Raw genomic sequence first — 20582 nt, forward strand, 5'->3', positions numbered from 1 at the left:
TATGAATAGATGGGGGAGGAAATTGGCCATGCTCCTTTCAAAGGAACCATCCTACAATTTGCTTGGAGTGATTCAGGAATACTGTAGAAAATCTAAATCTAGATATCCAGGTGAGCATTTGAAATGTTGTCCTGAATGCAAGTCCTGTGTGCTAATGATTGCGGCACCTTGCTCGGTATGTCTATTGTTAACCCATAGTTAGAAACTGATTTGAACTTGTGCATAAAAACATGACTATTTGTGAAGCACTTGTTAATAATGACAGGATATTAGAAATGACAAATAATATGGCTGATGCATTGTTCTATTTATCTTCTTACACGTATCTCCAAATTACATATATGAATAGCCGCATCATACGGTGCAGATAGCTTTTGCCCTAACATCTCCATTGTCAATCCTATTCACAAATTACTTGCAACTTCTTCCAAAAGAATCCCATGGAATTTAAGACCTAGGCTGACCTTTCAAAATTCTACGTACACGATATAAATCCAGATCTAACAGTTATATAATACATTTCTCTGTAGGATCCACTCACTTAGTGAATGAAATGTCATTATATATGTAAGAAGAGCGTGGAAATCAAAACAGTTACCAGATTGGTACTTCCTGTGACAAATATAGCATCAATGAGAGGGCTCCTGAGCATCTTATTAAATTATGAGTTCAGGAAAAGAAGAGTAATAAGTTGCTATTAAAGCAACAGAATAATACTGGTTTGTTGGCACAGGGTGCATTAAATGAATACTTACAGAGCGGTTTAACTTCACTGCAAGAATGGTATTTGAGTAACTGTAGTTGCAGATTTCAGTTCCCTTCTTGAAATGGCACACTTTCAACTTCCTGGGGGACGACAAGCTGACAACCGCAACCAGGCTACTACTGAAGAGCCGTTCAACAATGCAAATGTCTTCAGCATCTGTTCCAACAAGGGGAGCAATAATTATCAAACAATAAAACATTTGCACAACATACACAAAAGACGTAAAAGAAAGATATATCTGTTGGTAAAAAAAACTAAACTGTTGACCACAACTTTTTCACTACAGAACTAAGTAATATGAACAAAAGCATTTCATTTTATTTCACACTGTTGTCAACTTTTGGGTCCACAAAGCACTGCACCATACTACTTAAAATCTATGGTAGCATAAGTTTGCTATATACACCTCAATTGTGTATGGTAATAGAAAACTAAGCAATTCCACAGTCCAGTGTGCTCTATTAGGGTTCCTGTTGACTATGCGTAATGTAATCTTGTGTGTGTGTGTGTGTGGAGAGGGGGGGGCATCAGATCTCATATGGTTGCTAAGCAGTTTTTCCACATACGAGCTTTACACCATTTCAGTGGGAGTCTCAAAGTTGTTCAAATCAATTGAGGAGCAAGGGGACTTCAAACCAGCCTAAATGGCCTCGAGGTAATATCACATCCTTGAAATGTCCATCTAGTACGATGTGTATAATTCACTTTAGGTACTTCATTTTGTGACTATGGTCTCGGAAGATAGTGGGCAGTGCTTTATCTTAATGTTATTGACCACAAAGGTAAGTGTCAAATCCTTTTTTTAATGAAAAACTGTGGATTTGTAGTTACTGAATTGTAGTTCTGGGTGAGTTCTGCTGCTCTTGATGTATTCTCCATAAGTCAGTAGAGCGTCAGCTAATTTATCGACTACTAAGCAGATCTGCTGCCCAACTCTCAATGTTTCTCTGATTCATGTCAAATGCTTGTGGTGTCTTTTCTTTCAGTAAGTTGGGTTTCCTAATTCCTAGTGTTCAATTCATCACAAATATCAAACACAGATGTCACAGTCGTACTAAGAGGGCATGCTGAAACATAATGCCTCCAAACTTATGTGAAAACTCTTCATGCTTTTTCTAAATAAGAAAATGTGTTAACATTCTACATCTTTATTCTTCATGTCTACACATTTGCAGCCCTCTGCCACTAAAGGGCTCTGAATTACTGTGTAACACGGTAGTGTGTAACGTAACTATGTCAGTGCATGAGAAACAGCACACAGCAATCAAGTTTCAAATTCGAAGAGTTCATTCCACATGGAGCACTATCTCCTTCAGCATGACAAAGCCAGGCCACACACGAACACTGCGACATCTGCAACGATCCAATGCTTTCACTGTCATCATTCATCCTCCATACAGTCTTGACTTGGCCCCATCCAAGCTTCTGCTGTTTCCAGAACATGAAGAACTCCTTTGATGATGACATCATTTTGATAGTGCTGAAGTGGTGCAAGCAGAGGCATTGTTTGTGTTGCATCAACAAAGTCAAACATTCTACAGTGGTGATATCAAGAAACTGGTCTCTTCTTAGGAAAGATGTGTGTGTCACCAGGACGATAGAGAAATAGTTATGAAGAATAAAGATGTGGAATGCTAATAACATTTACCTTAATTTTTTTTTTTAATTTGAAGGCATTACATTATAGCATCCTCTTGTACATTTCAGTAAAGTTAAGACTACCCTGAAGTGACAGGTATTGAGTTGGTCGGCTCGGCAATTATGACACTTTGTTCTTATTTGAAAGAAGGGGTGGGGGGGATCTAATCAACATCTAGCCATCCAGTTTCGGGTCTTCAAGAAGATTAAACATGGAGAAGACCACATTTTTCCTAGGGCGTATTCCAATCTCAACTAATAATCTGTCCCTAATTAACATGATTCCAGTGGAACATTAAATTTTAACCTTCATTTAACTACTATTAATTAAATTATTTTTGCAGATTTTTCAGTCTAATTATATGGACATTTAGATAACTTTCAATGAGTAGTGAATACATATTTTACTATTTTAATCTTTGATTTCTTTAAGCAATTTTTTTGGCTATTGCTATTTCTAGTGCACATTGTCAGATGGCTTACATTTGTATTTCCAAATACATGCTGTGGAGATTAACATTAGCATTCTTTAAAATAAGAATCACACAAGTGTGTAACTGTATGCTAAATCTACTCTGCAATACTGGCAGTAATAGCAAAATTCCAAAATCTAACCCTACTATAATGACTGGCTACATTATAAAACACACAAAGAATACTTCGTGAAGTATATGTTTCATTGTTAATACGTCTCACAGAGCAAAATCAAAACAACAACTTATAACAAGATCACACAGCTAAAATACTCACTATGCACTATGCTTAATATAAATTGCTCAAATAAGTTTTGCACCACCTAAACATATAATTTCACATTGGTGTTTGTCCATGAGGTGCACAGAATGAAAGAATGAGCTTCATGGAAGGGGGGAAAAAAATCTTCATAATGAAACAAAAGCATAACAATAACCAAAATAAAGCCAGTCTGTTTGAAAGTGCACTTCAGTGAAATCATAATCTGTTGTTGGCAATATTCAATACAGTGTTGCTTAATACACTGTATTGTAATATGCTTGAATCCTCCTTGGCACACTGGCCACAATGTGGTCATTACATTGCCCTTCAAGCCTGTCCTGCTCTTTGACAGTGGCCTTCCTCAGGTCATTCAGTGCGAGAGGAGAGTTCCTCCTACGATGCACTCCAAATTTCAGCTGGTCCCAAGCATGCCCTACCAGTTTGATGTCAGCAGATACCACTGGTCATTCCATTCATTTGATTCTTGCCTCATGTCTCCTGCAAGAAAGCATTCATGAGGTGGGCATGGTGTGCTCATGCATTACTGACTTCAAAGATGGACCCATTTCCGGAATGATGATTTGTGGGCCAGCTAGACAACAGATTGGAGGATCCTGTCCTAAATCTACACAGCCCTCACATCACCCTCACAAGCAGTGATAGGCAACCAAAGACCAGACAGGATGCCAGCCAAAATACCACATACCCAACCCCTCACTAAACCTGTGGAACAACACCAGATACATGCATTTGATACCTGGGGCTGGCTCCACACTTTTACAACAATCATCAGGGTTTAGACAAATCCTGCACTAATCTATAAAGACAACTGATACCACTGATCCAGGTTCCACCTCAGGTGTTCCCTGGCCCACCATCCTCGTACAACAACAGTGCTGGGCACCTAGAGGCCATACTGATCGTGTAGATACAGTTGTGTACTGTCTGGATCATCTCAGCCCTCCCAGTAGTCTCCAAAAAAGGCACCACATATTTCTGTTGTGTTCTCCTTGGCATACCTACCAGCCATAATTTGTATGTAGCAGTCATTAGCTGATCTTGGGGACTGCAAGTGATGACTACAGGGCAGTCAGTCAATATTTTGTCTCTCTCAATACGAGCCAAATGTCTGAATGATGTCATGTCGTCTATGTGAAGTGAGCTAGGAACTGTTGGGCTGACAACCCTCCTTTCCATAAAGTGACAACTTTGAGATAGTCAACACTGACATGAATCTTCAAGGCATATCGAAAAGACTGTACACTCTACTGAACTGCACCAAGAATGCAAACATTCTTTTTGCCCCTTATACGTAGATGGTTGTATGTAGTGATTTCCTGTGGTCAAAAGAATACTGAGAAAAATGTTACCAAGCAAAAAAACTACAAGCTATGTATATCACAAGGTGTAGCAAAACTTTATTTTAGCAGTTTATTTCAGTGTTTGTTATTGCTTGGTTGTTTAGATGAGTATATTTTACAGTTTCTCTAACACACCTGGATTGCTTCAGGTACAACTACACACAGGTAACCTTATTCAAAATGGTTTCTAATTTTCAATAGTCCCTGCAGTTTCTCTATGCAGGAAAGTGCACAAACATAATTTCTCATCTTTTAAGACATAAATTTTCAGCCTGTTACCTTATAGCACACTCCTTCAAGTGAACACACACACACACACACACACACACACACACACACACATTCTGCCCTTTTTTGGAGACAACTGGCAGGGCTGAGATAATCCAGACCGTACACAACTGTATCCACACGATCAATATCGTCTCTAGGTGTCCATAATGAATAACATTACAAATTCCCAGCACTGTTGTTGTACGAGGAAGGTGGGCCGGGGAACCCCTGAGATGGTTTTTAATTGGTAATATAGGTAATATTGGTAATAGGTAGTATGTGGCAGGAGGTTTTCTCCCCTAATTCATGCTTAAATTGTTCTGCTTTTATATATCACAAAACGCAGATAATCTTACAACTTTGAGAACTTTCAATGTGAACACTTTTGGTTAGGCTTTACTATGAACCATGACTATTATTGACATCGAACAAAACAATAAGTTTACGTAACCAGTCACACTTTATTTTTTTCCTCATTGTATTTTGAAGGTTTCCACCGCCATCATCCGGTGGACTTAAGTGGATTAAAGCAGCATGTGGGTATTGTGTAACGAGCCTGGAGTAACTTGTGGCACTGTCTCCAGAGGTCATAAGCTCATTTCTCTAGCATGGTACATCACATAAGAAACACAACAAGTATGATGGTTTATGTGATGTAACATGACAGAAAATGGAGCCAGCAATCACTGGAGACAGTGCAAGAGGTTACTCCAAAGTCATAACACAATACACACATACCACATTAACACACATAAATCCACCTGATTGATGTTTAAACTTCCAAAATGCACTGTGGAAATAAACAGCAAGTAACTAGTACAAGTATATTTGTTGTTTTATTCAATATCTTGTAGAAGCTTCATTAAAGCTCTTTGAACTCTTACACTCACTCTCTAACAAATTTATTATTCAAAAATATTATCTTTTTTTGTGGATGATAGAATTAGTTTCAACTGAACTATGAGCTAAACAATCACAATACAAAACACAGAAATATGTTTCACACAGAATTGGCCTTGCGTTTAGGGTACAGACTGGGTTATGTACTGTGGTGTTAACGTAGTCAACAAGCTCCCGCCTAACATAAAACAAGAAATGGAGAATCCCTAGCACTTCAAAAGAAAATTAACCCCCCCCCCCCTTACATCAGTCATTGCTCTTACAAATTATCTGACTGTCTAGACTCAAAGACTGAAAATTTGCAACAAGGTAAGTAGCAGCGTTCATTGTAAAGCTGTATGACAAGTATTCATGTACTGTAAACTAGACTCTGCACCACTCATCATCATCTTCGTTTCCCCTCTATCCAATATCTGGTCGGGTTGGTACTTCACCGCTTACTCTGTCTTCACCATTCTTCTTCCACACTGTGGTTCCATAGCAAGTTTCTCCTCCTTAAACTCATCTTTATTGTATCAATCCATCTTGTTCTCGGTCTTCCTCTTGGCCTCTTGCCCTCAATCTTGAACTCCATCATTCTTGGTATTCATCCCTCTCCCATCCTCTTGACATGCACAAACCATTTTAATCTATTCTTTTCAATTTTCTCAGTCAACTTCTCCACTCCAGTTTTCTTCCTAACATCTTCATTTTTCACTGCCTCTCCTGTCTTCCCTAGCATACTTCTCAGAAACTTCATTTCACTGAATTGTATCCTACTCTCCTCTCTTCTAGTCATAGTCCAAGTCTCTGAGCCATAAATTAGAACGGGTGTGAAGTCAGTCTTGTATAGCACCAGCTTGCACCTCATTGGCATTGCATCAGTATACATAGGTAACCATTTTATTTGAAAAATATTGATGTACTCAAATATTTATTTGCCAAAAGTATATGAACAGAACTTATTTGATTTAATACAGGAGAGTAATAGTAGGTTTCTTTCTAATTTATTAAATTAAATTTAAGCAGCATGAGCACATATAGCATTGAGTAGCGTACTGATTGTTTATTGTTAATAATGTCATATTTTCTCAGTAGGATCTATGGAGAATGATGAACGAATGAATCAATCAATCAATCAGTGAAATAGAAGTGACTGGCTAACTACACTACTTGTACTAAACTGGTTATGAATGAGTCTCATAAAATAAGTTGACAAAAAAAATTATGCAACACCTCCTCTGGTTACACAATATAGTTTATGGTTATGTGTGAATGTTAGCTTAGTACACCAAATCCAGATTTTTTTTTACTGGTTCATTTTCCATGATTTACTTTGCAGTCATTTTGTAAATTTTAACACTATGTTTATCACACAAGATACTGCAACATGAAAATATCACTATTTAACAGATGGTAAATTAAATGTTAAAGAAATATTGCCGGGCTACCTACCTCATATACCAGTAACAGGGAGAAAAAGTGCATTAACGCATATACTCATTCAAAAGAATGTCCCCAGCACTTTTGAAGCATCTTCAAAATATTATGCAACCCTTGTCAGCTTAAACATACGTAAAACCCTCACCAACATGAAGAATGGCATCATCAAAATGTTTTACTCTCCAGTCCTGATGGAAGTGGTATGACCTGCCTTCCGTCAACCAAAGAACTGTGCCACTCAGATGTTATGGGGATCAACATAAAGTTGTTCTTGGGATTCAAAATATGTTGGGACATAAGAAGACAATTCCAGTGGCAAAAGTCTTGTTAACTGCAAAAAAAAAGGCCAACCAGGAATCGAAAACCAGACTTTTCGATTTAGTCTGACACTTACCCACATAGTCCCCAAGCCACACAGGTTCAACATCTATATTTAAAAAAAAAAAAAAGAAAGTTATCTGAAGTAGCAGTCCTTAATACCTGATCAGATACTTGTAATGAATCTAGGGTTACAGATGATACTGCAAAACCAATTTTTGGCATGAGATAAAGCAATAAATACATCATACAAGAAAAGAGCAAAAATACTGAGCTAAGCTTTTAAATGACAATACGAGGAACATGAAACACAAAAATGACAATCAAAACATAAAATAAAAATTTCTACTTTTCTTAATGTTGCCTGTCACTTCCAACATAACACGAGCTCTACTACACAACGACGTTGCCACTCATGAAATATTGCAATGGTCTGTTTTCTCAACTTAGAAGATTTCAGTCCCAACATTGGTGCAGAAATTCACATTTGTAGACTGGTCATAAAGGCATGTGCCCTCTGAAAAATACTGCACAGTTTCACTGCCAAAAAGAATATTCTTCATATATCATTCTGACACAATGTTACTTTCAATAGTTGTATATTACTCAACAAAGAGTCATGATAACAACAACCAGATAATGATGCACAACTGTGAATTTTAAATAAATACTCTAAAACTATTACTGCAAAATATTGGGTCAACCGAAGTGTCCAATCCCAACCGTCGGCTTTGACCCGTGACGTAAGGCTGTTGTGGTGTGTGACGTCACGACTGCGCGGAATTTAGTTTGGAGAGTGGCGTGTTTGTAGGTGTCGTTTTGATGTGGTCGGTGGTGCTCTCTGGTGGTGTGTTAGGTGGTGTCTTTGGTTTAGTTTGCGAGTGTGGCGTCGTGTGTGTATTTTGGTAAATTGCTTTTTTTATGTCTTTGGTAGGTATGGATATGACTGACAAGGTCAACAGTTTTCGGTTGTCGGCTATGATGGGGGACAGTGTGTTGTCTCTAATAAAATTTCTTCAATTATTTGGATTTTTGGATGAAGTCGTGAAGTGTTCAGTATGTTGTGAAGAAATGAAGCTTACTTAAAGTTCTGGCGTCTCGGACCAGGGACGGCTGTATGTGGAGATGTCGTAAGGATAACAGGTCAAGGGAAGTGTTCGATCCCAAGGTGTGGATGTGAATGTTGGTATTGGTATCGGGAGATGTTTTTGAGCTATATAGGTCAAAGGAAGTGTCCGATTCCAGATGATATTGTGTTTAGTGGTATTTGGGGAGTTTTGTAATGTCGGTTTTTTTTCGTCATCTTGTGTGGTTTTGTGTGGGGGTGGGTGTCTAAATTTGTTTATATTTATATAATGGAAGGAAACATTCCACGTGGGAAAAATTATATATAAAAAAACAAAGATGAGGTGACTTACCGAACAAAAGCGCTGGCAGGTCGATAGACACCCAAACAAACACAAACATACACACAAAATTCAAGCTTTCGCAACAAACTGTTGCCTCATCAGGAAAGAGGGAAGGAGAGGGGAAGACGAAAGGAAGTGGGTTTTAAAGGAGAGGGTAAGGAGTCATTCCAATCCCGGGAGCGGAAAGACTTGCTTGTGTCTGTATGTGTGGATGGATATGTGCGTGTGTGCGAGTGTATACCTGCCCTTTTTTCCCCCTAGGGTAAGTCTTTCCGCTCCCGGGATTGGAATGACTCCTTACCCTCTCCTTTAAAACCCACTTCCTTTCGTCTTCCCCTCTCCTTCCCTCTTTCCTGATGAGGCAACAGTTTGTTGCGAAAGCTTGAATTTTGTGTGTATGTTTGTGTTTGTTTGTGTGTCTATCGACCTGCCAGCGCTTTTGTTCGGTAAGTCACCTCATCTTTGTTTTTTTGTTTATATTTAGTTTGTCCCCATTCAAAAACCCCCTATTTCCCGCGCTTGTCCCGTTAGTGTCATTAGGCTTTTTGTGGAACGTGTGTGTGTTTGTTTTTCGATTTATTTTCGTCCTCATAACGTGTACGTAACCACTTTATATGCGCCATATTGGAATCGTGGTTTATGGTCGTTTCCGCTATATTTGTGACGTCATGGGTCAAAGCAGACGGGTGGGATCGAACGCTTCCGTATTTCCAAAATATTGAAGAAGGTTATATAGAAATATAAATACCTGCATTATGAGAAGAAGATAAATACATCCAGCAATAAAATAAAAACAATATGGGATATAGTTAAGTCAGAGACAGATAGGACCGGAAATGAAGAGGAACAAATAGCTCTAAAAACATATGAAACCCTGGTAACAAATGCATGTTGTGTTGCAAACTATTTAAACAAGTATTTTGTCTCTGTTACTGTTGGCATGGGGTTGTCAGGTTCAGTAAATAATGCAATGGAATATCTGAGACCAGTGCACACAAGCAAACTCAATAAAATGGAATTGACACTTACTTCACCCACAGAAACAGAATCCATCATAAAGTACTTGAAATCAAAGCATTCTAGTGGTTATGATAACATATCAACAAAATTAATAAAAGTGTGTTCATGTGAGCTTTGTCATATCTCAAGTTATTTGTGTACTCAATCATTTATCACAGGAACATTTCCGGACTGGCTTAAATATGCTGAAGTTATGCCTCTCCACAAGAAAGGGGACAAAGAAATGCCGTCAAATTACCGACCGATCTCACTTTTGCCAGCTTTTTCAAAAATCTTTGAGAGGTTATGTTCAAGTGTCTACTTAAGCACCTTAGTGAAAATAACATACTGTCAAAGTCACAATTTGGGTTTCTTCAGGGTTCTGATATTGAGAAGGCTATTCACACTTACAGTGAAAATGTCCTTAATTCATTAGACAACAAATTAGAGGCAACTGGCATATTCTGTGACCGGTCAAAGACTTTTGACTGTGTGAATCACAGCATTCTTTTAAGTAAATTAAAATATTATGGCATCACTGGTAGTGCTGCAAAGTGGTTTCAGTCATATCTTACTAATAGAAAACAAAGGTGTCATTATGTAACACTTCAGCAGTAGGCAATCAGACATCATCTGTCTGGGAAGAAATTACATGTGGTGTTCCCCAAGGTTTCATACTAGGCCAAGTACTTTTCCTTGTGCATATCTATGACCTGTCATCTGTTATATTACCAGATGCCAAGTTTGTCTTATTTGGAGATGATACAAACATTGCAATAAACAGTAAATCAAATATAAATTTAGAAAGAGCAGCTAATCAAATTTTTACTAAAAATAATAAGTGGTTCATAGCCAATTCACTGTCATTAAACTTTGAAAAGACCCACTATATGCAGTTCAGAACTTCCAAGAGATTTCCTTCTAGTGTGTGTATAAAATATGACGACATGGAGGTAGGAGAAGTTGAGAGTGTAAAATTCTCGGGATTACAACTTAATAATAAATTTAGTTGGGAGAGACATACTAACGAACTGCTAAAGCACCTAAACAAGCCTGTGTTTGCAATGCGAATGATGTCAGACATATGAGATATAAATATAAAAAACTGGCATATTTTGCTTATTTTTACTCTATTATGTCATATGGTATCATATTTTGGGGTAACTCCACAAACAGAAGCATATAATAAGAGTAATGTGTAGTGTAAACCCAAGAACATCATGTAGAAACCTATTCAAAGAATTGGGCATACTAACCACTACTTCTCAGTATGTTTATTCCTTAATGAAGTTTGTTGTAAATAATTTTTCCAACTAACTGCTTAGTACACATTATCAATACTAGGAATAAGAACAATATACATAAAGATTTAAAATCACTTTCTCTTGCCCAGAAAGGAGTCCAGTATTCAGCAACGCATATTTTCTATAAATTACCAGCAACTACTAAGAGTTTAGTTTCTGACTAGGCACAATTTAAACATAATTTAAAAGAATTTTCAGTGGCAAACTCCTATTCCATCCAAGAATTTCTCAACAAGTGCAGTAGACCATTTTATTGAAAATTTATTATACTTTAATTTTTGACAATAATTGGTTGTAATAGCCAATTAACTACCTACTGTGTGAATGATGGATGTATGGAAAGCAGAGTTAAGTCTTAAGTCTGTAAATAGGGCAAGTTTAATTTTAAATCTTGTACATAATTTGACTGTTCTTAACTGAGGATCATTGACATGAATAATTTACTTTAATTTTTGACAATACTTGGTTGTAATAGCCAAGTAACTAGCTACTGTGTGAATGATGGATTTAATGAAAGCAGATGTAAGTATTAAACCTGTAAATATTAGAAATTTAATTTTAATTCATGTACATAATTTTAATATTTATTGACTGAGGATCATTAAAAGTAATGAAACTCAAGTTTTTCTAATTACATTTTTGTAATGTGTTTCTCTGACATGTTTCACACCTCAGAGGATCCCCTCTTTTGAGGGTCTATGGTATGAATAATTAATCTATTCTAATACATTCAGTTTCATGTTTCCAAGTTAGTCTACAGAGTTGTGAGGCTTGTCATTGGTTAGTTCCAGTGTCTTGTTTTTTGTCTACAATGTATCAAATTTGAGAACTTCTGATGCAATGAATCCATAATGAGAAATGTAACAGTGTTAAGTTTTCCAACATAGTTATATCCTGGGCTCAAACACATTAATAAGAACTGGATTGCTTACCATTTTCATATATCTGCTCTAAGTGATCAACCGAATTGAGAGAAAATAGGCGATAACCAGTTTTTGTTCCAACAGCTAGAGACCTAGAAAAGAAGTGTTCACAGTTATTTTGTGAAACCCTAGTACATGAAAACAATAACATGTAGTAGATGATGACCCTTGACGTAAAATTCAATGAACCTTATTGATAATAGTCACTAATGAATTGCAACATAAATATGATGTCATCCCTTTTCCCTTTGTTCAGTTTGCACAACTGTCCTACTTCTAATGTTTTCACTTTCACTAGAATGTAACATGGGCAAGACCAATCGTTCTTTTTTTTTTTTTTTTTTTTTTTTTTTTACGGAAAACAAACCATACTTGTAATAACAAAGCAGCATACGAATAATCAGATGCAAACAGTAACAAAAATAAACGTCAACGCCAATTTCACAAGTTCCTGTTTAGTAGTTAATGCTGCAGTCTTACACAGGCACTTGGTGTCTCCTACACAAATCTCGTCCTGAATATACAAAACGTTTCACAGCATTACGCCTTTGACAAAAATTGTCGTAACCAAATATCGTTAAGTGACAGAAGTGTAACTGATTACTTACGTGCAGTCTTGGTTAAAATTAACAAAGAAAACCCCACTATTAGGATCACTTCCTTGGCTTGCGAGGTTCATTAGTCCTGATATGCCAGCTTTTAAGCCTTGCGTCAAAACATCCACGTTCTTAGCAAAATTTTGCATAAATATTGCGTAAAATTAACGACCTTGGTCTGATCACTCCATATCGACTACAACGAACAGCTGACAATGGCTCCGCGCAGTTGTTTACCATTGAGCAACAAATGACGCGAAGCAGGGCATCCAACATTGTCCATGAAATGCACCAAGTGGCGGGGGCAGTAAAAGTGCGCAAGCGCGCACAGTGAGCAGTGTTTAAACCGTTTTAGTACATTTTCGACCAACATATGAAAGATTAAACATGGGTTACTGTACATTTTGTACTGCAAAGGAGTAGGAATCGCACCTAACGACCCAACATCCTATTCTATGTTATAGCGTACATTATTAAATTAGTTCGTTCATATCTCCTGTGCGTCAAAAATTAAAAAGCGAACCTATTGTGCCACCTATGTCTGATTCTTCATTTATTTATTTATATGAAGCTTAGCTCCTTACATTTGCAATCTTGTGTTGATGTTCTCCTATTGTCTCTAGTGCATACGAATTTCGACGACGCGCAGTGTGACCCTTCGAACATTTTAATTGAAACACATTATGGTCCTTCTTTTTTAGGAAACAACCAGTTTAAGTTTTGGAGCTGTACATATCCTCACTTAGTTTTTACGACTTAAGTTATCGCTTTCTTAATTAACGGCCTTTTAATAATCGCCCTACCACCCTTTGTCTCCCGCTGCGGAAATACACAAATTATAAAGTAAATGTATATCACTGGTACCTGCCTGTTATGGAGGTGTGTAACATGTTCAGATGCACGAATTCCAAAGCATTGTTTAAGTGGATACGAACTAACACTACGAAAAGGTTTCGTAAAAGCCGCACGAATTACAATGGAGTTGGTATACTGGAAGCAGGATACACTCAGACAGTAGTAGCTGGCTGCTTAACGCTTTGTCTGCTGTAGACGACCTTGCTATACGGCGCTTTGAACGTTGGGTCGTTAGCGCCTGATCCGTCTACCTGTGCTGAGTGCCTTGAGTCTGAATGCTCACGGTTCATGGTGGCCTTTCTGAGCACCCTGCCTCGTCCTGTGTCGAATATTTCTGGCGCTCTTGTATTCGCATCCGCAGTAGCTCGACCCTTGTCACCACCAAGACTTACTATATTGTAGCGCCCGCAAAAAAATATTCAGACTTAATTTTTGTTGGGAAGCTTCTTTATGAATTAGTGCTGAATGACAAACACTCTGACATTTTTAAATATCACGAAGAATCACACTTTTCCAACAATTATTTACATGAATTTCCTACGACGAAAGCGACGCATTGCTTCCGACACATTTTAGTTAATAATAATGATAATATTTATTCATATTGTCATCATTTTGTACGATAATATGAACAAGATATACAGAATGTAAGCACATCGGTGAAAAAAATCAGTCACCCCTTAAAAAATATACATCTACATACACATTTCACAAGCCATCGCGTGGTGAATGGCGGAGATTACCTTGTACCACTACTATCATTTCCCTTCCCGTTCCACTCGCCGTGCGGTGTAGCCGTGCAGTCTTGGGCGTCTTGTCACGGTATGCGCGGCCCCCCCGTCGGAGGTTCGAGTCGTCCCTCGGGTATGGGTGTGTGTGTTGCACTTAGCGTTAGTTAGATTAAGTAGTGCGAAAGCCCAGCAGTTTGGTCCCATAGTCCTTACCACAAATTTCCTACTCCTTTCCGTTCCACTCGCAAGCAGAGCGAGGGAAAAATTACAACCTATGTACCTCCGTACGAGCCATAGTTTACCTTATCTTATCTTCGTGGTCCTTACGCGAACTGTACGCGAAATGTTCTGCAGTCAGCTTCACATGTAAAGTTTCTTGATAGCGTTCCGTGAAAAGAACGCCTTCTTCCCTTCAGAGATTTCTTCTTCAGTTCACAAAACATCTCCGCAACACTCGTTACCGGCAGGGTAACAAATCTAGCAGCATGCCTCTGAATTGCTTCGACATCTTCCTTTAATTCGAGCTGCTGGGTATCCCAAACACTCCAAGAGTAGTAAAGAATACATCCCCAGAGCAATCCTAACGTGCTCGTTCCATTTCATACTGGCCCGCAATGTTATGCCTAAATATTTAACTGATGTGACTGTGCCAAGCAGTTTACTACTCATTTACATCTACATGGATACTCTGCAAATCACATTTAAGTGCCTGGCAGAGGGTTCATCGAACCACCTTCACAATTCTCTATTTTTCCAATCTCTTATAGCGCGCGGGAAGAATGAACACCTATATCTTTCCGTACGAGCTCTGATTTCCCTTATTTTATCTTTGTCATCGTTCCTCACTATGTAAGATGGTGTCAACAAAATATTTTCGCATTCAGAGGAGAAAGTTGGTGATGGAATTTCGTGAAAAGGTTCCGTCACAACGAAAAACGCCTTTCTTTTAATGATGTCCATCCCAAATCCTGTATCATTTCTGTGACACTCTCTCCCATATTTCGCGATAATACAAAATGTGCTGCCTTTCTTTGAACTTTTTCGACGGTGTATTCGAACATTATGGGACTGTTTTTCCCATTCACCTACATTAACTAATGTTTTTCTACATTTAGAGCAAGCTGTCATTCATCACACCTACTAAAAGTTTTGTCTGTGTCGTCTTGTATTCTCCTATTGTCACTCAACGACGGCACCCACCCGTACTCCACAGCATAACCAGCAAAATGAAAGCAGATTGCTGCTCACCGTGTCCGTCAGATCATTTACGCATATAGAAAATAAGACTGGTCCTGTCACACTCCCCTGGGACACTCACGACGATAACCCTGTTTCTAATGAACACTCGCTTCGAGGACAAGGCGCTGGGTTCTACACTACTGGCCATTAAAGTTGCTACACCTCTAAGATGACGTGCTACAGACGGGAAATTTAACCGACAGGAAGTAGATGCTGTGATATGCAAATGATTAGCTTTTCAGAGCATTCACACAAGGTTGGCCCCGGTGGCGACACCTATAATGTGCTGACATGAGGAAAGTTTCCAACCGATTTCTCATACACAAACAGCAGTTGACCAGCGTTGCCTGGTGAAACGTTGTTGTGATGCCTCGTATAAGTAGGAGAAATGCGTACCATGAAGTTTCCGACTTTGATAAAGGTCGGATTGTAGCCTATCGCGATTGCGGTTTATCGTATCGGGACATCGCTGCTCGCGTTGGGCGAGATCCAATGACTGTTAGCACAATATGGAATCTGTGGGTTCAGGAGGGTAATATAGAACGCCGTGCTGGATCCCAACGACCTCGTATCACTACCAGTCGAGATGACAGGCATCTTATTCGCATGGCTGAAACGGATCGTGCAGCCACGTCTCGATCCCTGAGTCAACAGTTGGGGACGTCTGCAAGACAACAACCATCTGCACGAACAGTTCGACGACGTTTGCAGCAGCACGGACTACAGCTCGGAGACCATGGCTGCGGTTACCCTTGACGCTGCATTACAGACAGGAGCGCCTGCGATGGTGTACTCAACGAAGAACCTGGGTGCACGAATGGTAAAACGTCATTTTTTCGGATGAAGCCAGGTTCTGTTTACAGCATCATGATGGTGGCATCCGTGTTTGACGACATCGCGGTGAACGCACATTGGAAGCGTGTATTCGTCATCGCCATACTGGCGTATCACCCGGCGCGATGGTATGGGGTGCCATTGGTTACACGTCTCGGTCACCTCTTGTTCGCATTGACGGTACTCTGAACAGTGGACGTTACATTTCAGATGTGTTATGACCCGTGGGTCTACCCTTCCTTCGATCCCTGCGAAACCCTACATTTCAGCAGGATAATGCACGACCGCATGTTGCACGTCCTGTGCGGGCCCTTCTGGATACATAAAATGTTCGACTGCTGCCCTGGCCAGCACATTCTCCAGATCTCTCACCAATTGAAAACGTCTGGTCAATGGTGACCGAGCAACTGGCTCGTCACAATACGCCAGTCACTACTCTTGATGAACTGTGGTATCGTGTTGAAGCTGCATGGGCTGCTGTACCTGTACACGCCATCCAAGCTCTGTTTGACTCAATGCCCAGGCGTATTAAGGCCGTTATTATGGCCAGAGGTGGTTGTTCTGGGTACTGATTTCTCAGGATCTATGCACCCAAATTGCGTGAAAATGTAATCACATGTCAGTTCTAGTATAATATATTTGTCCAATGAATAAGCGTTTATCATCTGCATTTCTTCTTGGTGTAGCAATTTTAATGGCCAATAGTGTATTACATAAGAAGTCCTCGAGCCACTGCCGGCTGAAGTGGCCGAGCGGCTCTAGGCGCTACAGTCTGGAGCCGCGCGATCGCTACGGTCGCAGGTTCGAATCCTGCCTCGGGCACGGATGTTTGGGATGTCCTTAGGTTTGTTAGGTTTAAGTAGTTCTAGGTTCTAGGGGACTGATGACCTCAGAAGGTGTCCCATAGTGCTCAGAGCCATTTTGAACCTCGAGCCACTCACATGTCTGGTTTCCTATTCCGTATCCTTGTATCTTCGTCAACAATATGCAGTGGGGTACCGTGTCAAACGCTTTCTGGAAATCTAGGAATATGGAATCTGCCTCTTGCCCTTCATCCATGGTTCGCAGAATATGATGTGAGAAATAGGCAAGCTGAATTTCGTACGAACGATGTTTTTTAAATCCGCGCTGATTTGTGGACAGAAGCATAACGCTGCTAACACAACACGTAACACCACCTCTAGCCTTGATAACGGCCTGATTTCGGCGAAGAAGAGAATCCAAAAATTTCTTCAGGCATGCCATATCCAGGCGAAGCCAATGAATGATTAGACCCAGGAGGGACACAAATTCTGGGAATTTTTATTGATATGTTGCACCCACTGTTTCAAATAGTCCCAGACATTTTCTGAGAGATTAAAATTGAGTGATTTATCTGGTCAGTATAAGAGCGATAGGGTGCTCGAATTTTTCACAAATCAGGAATGTATTGTGTGTAGCCCCGTGGACACAGTAGTTGTCGACTTGCGAGATGGGAGTGTCCATAAGCGATTCATGTGCGTTGTAACCTCAACGAGTGAGCCTAAGTCATGACAAGAAAAACAACAGTCCCAAATTAGCACAGAATCACTCCGTCCCAAACTACACCCTCTACACAATGCTGGGTAACTGCCTCATTTGGCCGCCGGAGTACTATATGCCTTGCATCATTGGAAAAGTCACAAAATCACCATACATTAGACAACATTACAGGCCACGAGTCAGTTGCTGCCCAGCGTCTGTGTTTGGCCCACTGGCCCATTGATGGCGTAGGCCAGTCAACAAAGACTAGAAAAGGTGAATTAGAGGAAAAAAATCGCATAGTCGAAATTCTTGAGCAGTGCTTGAAAGAAGTCGCCTGAACAACATTCTGAAATACTGAGCGGTGGGCTGTGAGCGCTGGGGTGGGGTGTGTTTAAAGGTCTCTATTTACTTTGTTTTCGAGTAACTCGCAAACCGCGGCGTCTAGCGAAAATGTTTCCCAGTACAAAATTAAACTACACTACTGGCAATTAAAATTGCTACACCAAGAAGAAATGCAGACGATAAACGGGTATTCATTGGACAAATATATTATACTAGAACTGACATGTTATTACATTTTCATGCAATTTGGGTGCATAGATCCTGAGAAATCAGTACCCAGAACAACCACCTCTGGCTGTAATAACGGCCTTGATACGCCTGGGCATTGAGTCAAACAGCTTGGATGGCGTGTACAGGTACAGCTGCCCATGTTGCTTCAACACGATACCACAGTTCATCAAGAGTAGTGACTGGCGTATTGTGACGAGCCAGTTGCTCGGTCACCATTGACCAGACGTTTTCAATTGGTGAGAGATCTGGAGAATGTGCTAGCCAGGGCAGCACTCGAAAATTTTCTGTATCCAGAAAAGCCCGCACAGGACGTGCAACAAGCGGTCGTGAGTTATCCTGCTGAAATGTAGGGTTTCGCAGGGATCGAATGAAGGGTAGTCCCACGGGTCGTAACACATCTGAAATGTAACGTCCACTGTTCAAAGTACCGTCAATGCGAACAAGAGGTGATCGAGACGTGTAACCAATGGCACCCCATACCATCACGCCGGGTGATACGCCAGTATGGCGATGATGAATACACGCTTCCAATGTGCGTTCACCGCGATGTCGTCAAACACGGATGGGAAAATCGCAATGCTGTAAACAGAACCTGGCTTCATCCGAAAAAATGACGTTTTACCATTCGTGCACCCAGGTTCGTCGTTGAGTACACCATCGCAGGCGCTCCTGTCTGTGATGCAGCGTCACGGGTAACCACAGCCATGGTCTCCGAGCTGATAGTCCGTGCTGCTGCAAACGTCGTCGAACTGTTCGTGCAAATGGTTGTTGTCTTGCAAACGTCCCCATCTGCTGACTCAGGGATCGAGACGTGGCTGCACGATCCGTTACAGCCAAGCGGATAATATGCTTGTCATCTCGACTGCGAGTGATACGGTGCCGTTGGGATCCAGCACGGCGTTCCGTATTACCCTCATGAACCCACCGATTCCATATTCTGCTAACAGTCATTGGATCTCGACCTACACGAGCAGCAATGTCGCGATACGATAAACCGCAATCGCGATAGGCTATAATCCGACTTTTATCAAAGTCGGAAACGTGACGGTACGCATTGCTCCTCCTTACACGAGGCATCACAACAACGTTTCACCAGGCAACGCCGGTCAACTGATGTTTGTGTATGAGAAATCGGTTGGAAACGTTCCTCATGTCAGCACGTTGTAGGTGACGCCACTGGCGCCAACCTTGTGTGAATGCTCTGAAAAGCTAATCATTTGCATATCACAGCATCTTCTTCCTGTTGGTTAAATTTCGCGTCTGTAGCACGTCATCTTCGTGGTGATGCAATTTTAATGGCCAGTAGTGTAAGTCGGGGAGACAGGCAGGCCAATCCATTTGCCGAATATCCTCTAGTGCCAAGCGCTTCTCCACATGTGCTGTTCCATGAGGTCACTCTTTGTCATCCACAAGAGTTAAGTCCTGTCCGAATGCACACCTAAAATTACGCACATAGGAAAAGAGCACATTGTCACAATAACGTTGACTGGTTACTGTACTGTGTTCAGTACACCCACGCAACATTATGCCTTCGCACACCATGACACCTGCACCATCATAACGATCATGTTCGACAGTGTTCCTGAGTGCATTAAATATTCCCATCTCTCGCCATGCAGTGGTGCATCCAGTGTCATCAGACATGATTGTTTTGGTGGTTTAGGTGTTACGGTGTGCAGAGGTATAATGTTGCATCGGTGTACTGACTTTCAAATCTTTACGCATGGTACACTCACCAGTCAACATTCTTGTGACACTTGACTTGGCACTTGACTCCTTCCATAGATGCGTTTTTTCAGGGGTGCATTTGGACTGGACTTCATTTCTATGGATGACTATGAGCGACCCCATCGAACAACACATGTGAAAGAGCTCTTGGAACGAAAGATGTGGCGAATGGATTGACCTGCCCGACTCCCCCAGGATTAAATCCCATTGAGCATGCTGTGCGATGCGTTGAGGAGATATAAGTCCACGTGCACCAACGACCATGCAGCAGTTGTCACTCACGTTGATGGAGGAATGGAGCACCCTACCATAAGAACACCTTGCCTGTCTTGTGGCAAGCATGTGCTCACACTGCAAAGCATGCATTGCCATTCGCCGTGATCACACACGCTGTATTAAGAACCACGCCACACCTTTTGTAATGTCCAGAGCATCATCATGAATCGCAGTGACTTCAGTTTAATTATTGTCACTGAAT

General features: G+C 40.5%; 1 protein-coding gene across 7 annotated transcripts in view; it reads right to left on the reverse strand.

Annotated features, from left to right (window-relative positions):
- Nucleotides 1-12872, reverse strand: part of LOC124773611 (WD repeat domain phosphoinositide-interacting protein 2) — a 76138-nt gene extending 63266 nt beyond the window's left edge. For 3 of the 7 annotated variants that reach the window (XM_047249417.1, XM_047249418.1, XM_047249416.1), the window contains exons 1-3: nucleotides 12654-12872; nucleotides 12055-12137; nucleotides 756-922 (exon numbers count right to left, since the gene is read on the reverse strand). In XM_047249417.1, the coding sequence (XP_047105373.1) occupies nucleotides 756-922; nucleotides 12055-12137; nucleotides 12654-12790 (387 nt within the window). In that variant the 5' untranslated portion in view covers nucleotides 12791-12872. The remainder of the gene's footprint in view (nucleotides 1-755; nucleotides 923-12054; nucleotides 12138-12653) is intronic. The other 4 variants (XM_047249422.1, XM_047249419.1, XM_047249421.1 and 1 more) reach the window with 2 other exon arrangements.
- Nucleotides 12873-20582: the final 7710 nt, after the last annotated feature.

This window comes from Schistocerca piceifrons, chromosome 2 (genome assembly GCF_021461385.2).
Source record: "Schistocerca piceifrons isolate TAMUIC-IGC-003096 chromosome 2, iqSchPice1.1, whole genome shotgun sequence".
In the NCBI taxonomy this organism is placed as follows: Eukaryota; Metazoa; Arthropoda; class Insecta; order Orthoptera; family Acrididae; genus Schistocerca; species Schistocerca piceifrons.